We start from the raw sequence: 9,001 nt of genomic DNA, 5'->3' as shown, positions 1-9,001 counted from the left end.
CGATGTGCAGCTGATCAACAGTTACAGTAAGTGACCAAAAAAAAAAAGACAATTTAATTAAAAACAAGCTTGAGTACAAGGATGTAATTACATCCAAGCAATGAGCCAAGTACTCAAGTACTATTAAATTCAGTCTACAATTGTGTAGATTTATTAAAATTTCACATAGTTGTTTTACAGTAGTTTTCAGCCCATACAGACACCCCGGCAACACACACAAGCATGACCCCCACCTCACTGGGTTAGCATCTAACCACCATCAGTGTTAGAAAAGTGTGCACCACAAACCCAAACCCCAATAAACATGGGATTTACTCAGAATCACAGGATGACATAACATCTGAGGATTTTTATTGAAACATGTACAAAACAAAGATGAAAAGCACACGATTAACTAAAAAGGAAAGAGAGAAATCAGCTGGGCGTCAGCCATCTGAGCTGTGAGGAAGCCATGTTGGAGCAGCGTCTCCAATCAGGAGCCAGAGTCATCGTCTCTGTTATACCTTTATATGGGGGGTTGTTAGGGGTGTCAGAGGGGAGGTGGAAGGGTTAATTAGTAGAGAAGGTGAGGGTAGGGGGAGGGTAAAAGAAGCTTCTAGAAACCGTGGACTTTGAGCTGTTCCTCTTTGGCCAGTTCAATCTGTGAAGAGAGAATAAGCAAAAACAAATTAGTGAAACTCCAGACTTCCACTTCATTACACCACCTCACCACTCAGCATTTTACTGCAACACACTGTTCAATACTCAGCAGTGTTAAACTACTGTACACTTGTCAACTAGTGAGTGTGTACCTCTGTGAGGAACTGGCAGATGTTTTTGCGCTGGTCTCCCTGCAGCTGGATCACTTCACCATACTCAGGGTGTTCAATCACTGTCCCATTGCATGCAAACTTCTGTAACACAGACAATCAGCACTGAGGTGTGTGCAGAGACAATTAACTGCACAAGAAACACAGCTCATGTCACAGCGAACACATTAACATGCTATTGTGAAAAAATTACTTGCTGAACTGGGAAAGACAACTAGCCAATCAAAATTCAATTGCTAGGCAGATTTTACAGCACTCAGCCAATCTCAGTAAGTGTTGTAGACCTTCAGCTAGTTAATTCTGGTCCAAAGAATCTACAAAGCTACTGAAGTTTCAGTTAAGTAAACTTCCTTGAAAATCACCCTGATGTCTGTCTGTCTGGGGCGGGCGGTAAATAAATTTAAAACTAAGTGTCAACGAGTGTATTGGGCACACTGAGCGAGGTGAGACCTGACCTTCTTGAAGGCCTTGACTAGCTTCTTCTTGTCATAGTCGTCGGCAATGCCCTGCACTGTGGTCAGAGTCTTCCTGCCGTTCCTCTGCTGGATTCTTATGTGGATGTAGTCCTCAGTCCCTGCTGGGAGCCGATCATCACCCTTAGTTGCATCAGCAAAGGGGTCTGGAGCATACACACATCGAGAAAACCCTCACATTATACACAACATTTACAATGCATAAATCATAGTTAAAAGGCTGTATTAACACCAGTAAATCTTTAAACCAGTTTAACTTACCATGTCCGATACCGAGAATGGAATTAAAATGAATTCCAACACCCTTTCCCCTTAAGTTTTTATGATGTTCCATAACTTTACTGACAATGTACTCCTACTACTTTTATACTAATTTAACAGTAATTTACTGAAAACCCTGTTCACCTTTACAGTCTCACCATACAAAATATAAAATAACCCATTAGACTGGCTATTTTTATATAACGAATTTCACTGATTGAAAAAGAAAAAACAGCTTTTTTTAAACAGTCTGAAACAGCTCCATCTAGAACATTACCCGTTGCGCAAACAGCTAAATATAAAGCGCCCGAGTCTAATCCCAAACAGCTTATTGTCCCTCCGCAGGCGCCCTACGTATAATGGCGAACGCGCCCTCGGTAGCGCACTTGGGTTAGCACGTTGAGCCTTTTGAGACGCGGCCTTGTCAGACATTTTCTAAAAACGGCGACGTGACGCTTCAAAGCTCCTAGTGCCGGATTATGTTATAAAAACAGACGACCTGCATAACCGTTAAGGTTATCCAAAAAAAGTTTATATATGCGCAATATTTGGAAAAACAACCTAGTACAGAAAAACTTAACGGACTTGAAAGAAGATAAGGAGACAGTCGGGATAAAGGCCTGACTGACGTAGTGTTTTTTTCCCCATCCGTATTACAGAACCCCACCCTAATGCGCTACGATTGGCTAGCGGATGACCGATTGGCTAGCCATGACCCTATAGGCTGAGTGCTGATAAAATTGTCACATTATCCAATCACTGCGCATGAGGCGGGATGTTCGGAAAACGGATAGGTATTAAGTAAAAAAAAATAAAGAGCTGAGGCGCCGATTTATTTTACTCGAACAGCTAACATCCATGGCTGAGAAAACGGCTCAGTTTCAGTTCACAGTAAAAGGAAGTAGTGTTCGATAAAGACACCGAGTTCCGACATTTTGGCGCACATACAGTGTTAGCTTTTGTTAGCTGCATCCGCCATTGTCATCCGCCCTTCCCCCACAATTAGCCGCTATGCTAACTTACCTCAGCGTCAGGAACACAACAACAAACCGAAAAATAAAATAAAACCGACATAAATACAAATTTAAAAAATGTACTGGGGGGGGGGGGGGGGCACGACGCCACTCTTACAAAGTGGATTCAAAAAGCGTTAAAAAAAAACCCAAATACTACTTTTAAGATATTTCAGTGAGTTCGATAGTAGTAAGATTAAGAAAAACCCAAATAAGTATTTATTATTAACAGTTGTATGATTGCTTAATAACGTTGTTAATTTTAGCAGATTGGTGAGAGGAGAATAAAAGCTAATGCTAAAGTCGTTAGCTAATCCCGTTTGTCGTCGACGCGGTTTTCATGATAAATCTTACCAAAAGTTTGGAGGTTCTGGATAGCGGACATACGACACGGTTCCTTTTCCTTTCGGATGATAACGGGAGGCTCGGCCCGGTGTATTGATGCGGGTTTAGTACTAATTTAACGCGCTGGTGACGGAGTAACTCTGCGTGTCTATTCCTCAGCCGGTGGCTCGTCAGCTGCTGAAACAAAATGGCGCCTCGGCTCTTCTTTATACACGGAGGAAAACAGCTATGTGGCCCTGCCCACATCCACCGCCAAGCCACGCCCCCTGCTCGTCGATACCGTGACGTCACTGTGAGCTGATCACGTGCTTTTCCGGCGCATTACGAAATAAGTGTGAACATAGAAATTCCCCAAAATTCCACAGCAATCCTCATTACTGGAATATTCATTCATCCTGTTTGTTTTTTTGTTATTTTAAATGAATTCTCAGGTACCACACCCTGATAGGATGATTCATTATATCATTTATTCTTTACTCATCAGATTGAAACGGATCCTCTAATTAATGTACATCATACACATTAACACTGTATATTCTATATATAAATGTCAAGAAAGGTAAATAAATCAACTGATAATTAAAATAAACTACTTGTTTATTTTTTACATATTACAAGGATTTCACTGGTTGTTTGTTTGTTTGTTTGTTTGTTTGATCTCCAGTTCTAAAATTGTTACATTAATACTGCTCTAATGTAAAAAAAAAAAAAAAAAAAAAAAAAAAAAGGTAATTAAAAATATGCTCATTTGTATATCACACAAAAACCTTTGTTTGTTGACATATTTCCTACTGAAAATGGAAGTCAGAGTGGTGGCATGTTGAAGTGCTTGACTCATTTACACAACAGCCGACCGTGTTCGACATATGCTACGCTACAACCCCGCCACTCGCACCTGTCCACTTTAACCAGGACTATGGCGTTATGCCGTACATGTTTCAGTCAAGGTCAAGGTCAAGGTCAAGTATTTACAGGCCACACAGTTCACTACAAAGTAGTTTGTGCTGTTGCTAATGGCATGTCTTCAGATGTAACTGGATGTTGCGCTTCTTTATCTAGTGTGTAGCGGAGCATTGACTCTACAGTAAGCATTCAGTTGCCTGATCAAGTTCTTTGAGATCAGACGGTGATCTAATCATAGTTATCTTTGGGAGGTTATTGATGAAACTCTGTGCAGTAGCTCGCATGAAGATATGTTTGACGCAGTAGTGTGGCGAGGTGCAAATATTATGATCAATACGTATTTTAAACGAGATGAGATAATGATCTGAGATAAATTAAGACTGAGGAAATGTGACTATATTTGGTGTATCGCTTCTCGTCTACTGTGTAGTAGAGTAGTAGGGATATTCAGACGCAGCCAAAGGGTGCTTCTCATTTCATATTTGTGCATCCTCATTTCCTTTCCTTACTTCTTAACTCAACCTGCTTAGGATGTGAGAGAAGGATGCAAGGATGAGATGTGAGGAGAGAGGACTCGAACAAGTCAAATGGAATATCCTCGCTCTCTCAAGCCACTTCAAACAGCGTCAGTTAATGATGAGGTCAGCTGGATTATCTCACTGCGCTTCTGCTGTTATGTTGGAGTTTAATTAATATCAACATTCTTAATAAAGTGAAATGCACTGATAGTACGTGAAATGTCAGGGTTATTCAACAATGAATTAATAAACAAAACATAATTTATCACATCTATTATGCAGCTTTGCCGATACAAGCATCCATCCATCCTCTACCGCTTACTCCTTTGCAGGGTCACGGGGAACCTGGAGCCTATCCCAGGGAGCATCAGGCACAAGGCGGGGTACACCCTGGACAGGGCACAATCACATACACACTCACATACCCATTCATACACTACAGACACTTTAGACATACCAATCAGCCTACCATGCATGACTTTGGACTGGGGGAGGAAACCGGAGTACCTGGAGGAAACCCCCGCAGCACAGGGAGAACATGCAAACTCCGCACACACATGGCCCCGGCGGGACTCGAACCCCTGACCCCCTTGTGAGGCGAACATGCTAACCATTAAGCCACCGTGCGCCCCGATACAAACATGCAAGGTAAAATTAATTACAATACTCATTGTAAGCATATTATTATTTAATTATATTTCACACAAAATTCCATCACATCAGCAAAGGACATTTTGTTTGAGACTGTGGCAGATGTAAAGGAGGCGGGGAATTTATACATGCGTCAGGTATTTCAACAAGAAACTCTTCTGCATATCCATGTATCCATGATCCTAGCTCCTCTGGAAGCTTCCTCACTCGTCATTCCTCGGCTCCTTGCAGTGCAATTGGCATTCACTAAATTCCAGGGGTTTCAGTACCGCAATGTAAAATGGGCATTTATGGAGGTGTGGCAAAGGCGCCCCTTTACAAAAAAAAATTACAGGTCACCGAACATGCGCAGGATACTTTTTTTGCGCAGGCATTCCCAGGATCAATGATGTAATATGAAGGACAAAACAGTCATATTGGTAAAAAAAAAAAAAAAAAAAAAAAAACTTTTTAATCCTGTAATGTTTTGAAATTAATTAGTTCTTCAAACTGTCAACTTTGCTCATTCTGGTAAATAAAGTTGAGTATGAAACCATTATGAGTTTGTGTTTTATAATGGGGCAACAGCAGAGGAAACGATACTGAGGTTAAAAAATCTTGCACCATAGGACACATAATAGAATTGATGTAAAGTCAGTAAGACTTTGAGTTTATTTAAGTGAAACAAGCATTTCATGACAATAGTATGAACATGAAACCCCTGTGATCAGGGACAGGTATCTGAAGTTATAGTAGTCTGAATGTAAAACCTCTTTGATCACGGACAGATGTGCAGCAAATGGCTTTTCTTCCCAAACTGCGCAGGATCGTTGACCTATGCAGATTCTCAAAACAGGCCACGCCTGTTGATGTAATATCTGCTAAGCAGATAATAATAATCTGCTTGTAATAATCTGCTTGTAATAATCTGCTAAGCGGATGATGTAATATCTGCTAAGCTGTCCTGAAATTCCTGGAAAAAAGTGCCTGCCTGGGGCAATTAGAGAATTGACATGTCCTTCAAGATGGTTGACGTTGTAAGGTCCACTCACTGGTCCAATGACTTGATAGAAGGATTCCTGCGTGTTTCTGTCTTTTCAAAGCAATGTGAATACTTTTGGATTATTAAATTTGTTATTCTAATTCTGTTTGATTCTCTCTTAAATTAAATCCAATTGTAAAAAACCTCAATGTTGTATTTATTTGTTTTATGTAGATCACAAGTAAATACTTTTAATCTTTTACATTTGATTAATTCTAGTTAATTCCTTACTTGTGCTCATTCGTTCGGATTCCTGTCACTTAGAGAGTCTCGCGCCACTATGCGTGGATCTCACGATCACAAAACTAGTCAGTCTTGGCCATTAGACAGAGGTAAATTAACTAATACTATTTAGATGACTGCTCATGCTTGCTCTTTTATCTAAAATTATAGATAGTAGATAGTAACACTTAATTATAGTAACATGATGTATAAAATATGTTTATTATAAACACATACAGTAATGAGATTCATCAGCAGCAGCAACAGTGACTGAATGTGAATTATGTACATAACATCATGCTAATTAGTGTCTAGCAGCTACACAGATCAGAATAACAAAATTAAAAAAAATCATCTGTCTTCTTTACCTGCAGGTTCAGTCCAGCAGAGGGAGATACTCTCTCTCTCTCTCTCTCTCTCTCTCTCTCTCTCTCTCTCTCTCTCTCTCTCTCTCACACACACACACAAACACACACACACACACACACACACACACACTTCTATTCTCTCATTTCTTTGTACAGCTTTACATTGTATTGTAAATGAGATATTTATAATTACAAAGTATACATAAAGTATACTATTTGTAGTACTGTTGTTTTGTTGGTGATTTTTTAGTGTTTTTTTTTTGTTGTTGCTGTTTTTTATTGTTGTTTTCTAATAGTATGAGTAGTAATAGAAGAGAGTAATAGAAGAGATCCTGCAGCTCATTTTGTCCTGCAGTCCTACCACCTGCCAATTGGATCCAATCTCTTCCACAATGCTCCAGACTATCTCACAAGTCCTCCTTCCATTCATCTTGACTATCATCAATGGCTCCATATCATCTGGTCATGTACCAACTGCATTCAAGAGTGCAAGGGTTATTCCCATCCTGAAGAAACCCACTCTGGATGCCTCTGACATCGGCAACTACCGACACGTATCACTTCTGTCTTTCCTTTCTAAAATCCTTGAACACACTGTCTAAAATCAGCTGTCTCTCTATCTCTCACAGAACAACCTCCAAGATCCTAACCAGTCTGGCTTCAAAGTGGCACATTCCACAGAAACTGACCTTTTGGCCATCACTGAGAAGCTACATGCTGCTAGATCAGCCAAACTTTCATCAGTCCTCTTCCTCCTCGACCTTTCAGCAGCGTTTGACAGTCAACCACAAGACTCTCTTATCCACTGTCATGAGTTTTGGAATTTGTGGTGCAGCATGGCAGTGGTTTGCTTCATACCTGGAAGGTCTCTCATACCAGGTGACTTGGAGGGTATCCACATATGCTCTCCACTGGTGTCCTACAAGGCTCAGTACTTGGTCCTATTCTATTCTCAGTCTATGGTGAGGTCATATCCTCACATGGGTTCTCATACGACTGCTATGTGGATGACACACAATTCATCCTCTCCTTCCCTCCCTCAGATCCTCTTGTTTCTGCTCAGATCTCAGCATGTCTGGCAAACATCTCATCATGGATGGCAGCTCATCAGCTGAAACTTAATCCAGGCAAAACTGAACTACTGTTCATCCCAGGTGATTCATCATCATGTCAGCAGCTCCCTCCACTGGCTTCCTGTAACTGCCCGCATTAGACTTAAAACACTGATGCTTGTCTACAAAGCCAAAAATGGACGAGCACCCACTTACCTCAAATCACTTATCACACCCGCACTTCCCAGCGCTCCCTCCGAACCTCAGCACCGCTACACTGGACCAATCATCTCTCAGGGTACAAGGAAGGCATGCATCAATACTCAATACAAAACAAAAAATTTTTTCTGGCACTTGGTGGTAGAATGAACTTCCCCAGGACCTCAGAACAGCTGAGTCACTGACGGTCTTCAAATCATGTCTAAAGACCTACCTCTTCCTGAAGTATTTAAATTGGCACTTTTAATTTAAAAAAATTGAAGAAAAAAAATAGTCTCTGACCTAGTGAACCAGTATTGGGATGTATTTATTGATAGAGACTAGCAGTAGTATCTCCGCCGACGCTGGTCCCAAGCCCGGGTGAAAAAGGAGGAGGGTTGGGCATCAGGCTAGCACCCTGATCCCGTAAAATCTATCTTGCTACGGAAACAACAAGCAAAAACCAGCGGTCTAAACAATACCGGCGCGATGACCCTGTTTCTCCCTTGATGACGGTGCTGGAGCAAAGCCGAAAGGTCGTCCAGCGCCCGATGCAAAATGGGATACTCGACGCCAATACGATCACACGAATTGGAACCTGGAATGTGCGAACGTTGTACCAGTGTGGGAGACTGGAGCAGCTTCTGCACGAATTCGACAATTACCGGCTGGACATTCTTGGTGTCAGCGAAATGAGGTGGACGGGTAATGGAAAAATGATAAGCGACGGGAAGATCGTCCTGTATTCGGGAGCCAAAGAACATCACGTGCACGGTGTCGGGATGGTCCTGAGCAAAACCGCGGCACAGGCACTCGTTGGATGGAAACCGATCAGTGATCGCATAATTACCGCCCGATTTCAGTCTCGCCATGCTAAAATTACTGTTATTCAAGTCTACGCACCAACAAATGAGGCAGATGATGAAGAGAAGGACGCCTTCTACGACCAGCTGCAAGACACAATCACGGTTATCCCCAACCATGACATAAAGATCCTCCTTGGCGACATGAATGCGCAACTCAGTAGCGACCGGCAGGGCTGGGAAAACGTGATCGGACCTCATGGATCGGCAGCAGTAACGAGCGATAATGGAGAGCGTCTCCTATCCCTATGCAATCTTAACAACCTTTGCATCGGGAATACATATTTCATTCACAAACGGATTC

General features: G+C 41.6%; 1 protein-coding gene across 1 annotated transcript; it reads right to left on the bottom strand.

The window, feature by feature from the left end:
- Window positions 1-359: 359 nt before the first annotated feature.
- On the bottom strand, window positions 360-3,049 carry eif1 (eukaryotic translation initiation factor 1). Its single transcript, NM_001245942.1, is given in 4 exon segments — window positions 360-640; window positions 792-893; window positions 1,265-1,428; window positions 2,911-3,049. Coding segments are annotated over 4 exon segments (342 nt in total). The 5' UTR covers window positions 2,942-3,049; the 3' UTR covers window positions 360-595.
- Window positions 3,050-9,001: the final 5,952 nt, after the last annotated feature.

This window comes from Ictalurus punctatus, chromosome 24, assembly GCF_001660625.3.
Source record: "Ictalurus punctatus breed USDA103 chromosome 24, Coco_2.0, whole genome shotgun sequence".
Classification (NCBI taxonomy): domain Eukaryota; kingdom Metazoa; phylum Chordata; class Actinopteri; order Siluriformes; family Ictaluridae; genus Ictalurus; species Ictalurus punctatus.
The sequence above is the reverse complement of the archived record's forward strand: the minus strand, read 5'-3'. Positions and strand labels throughout refer to the sequence as shown.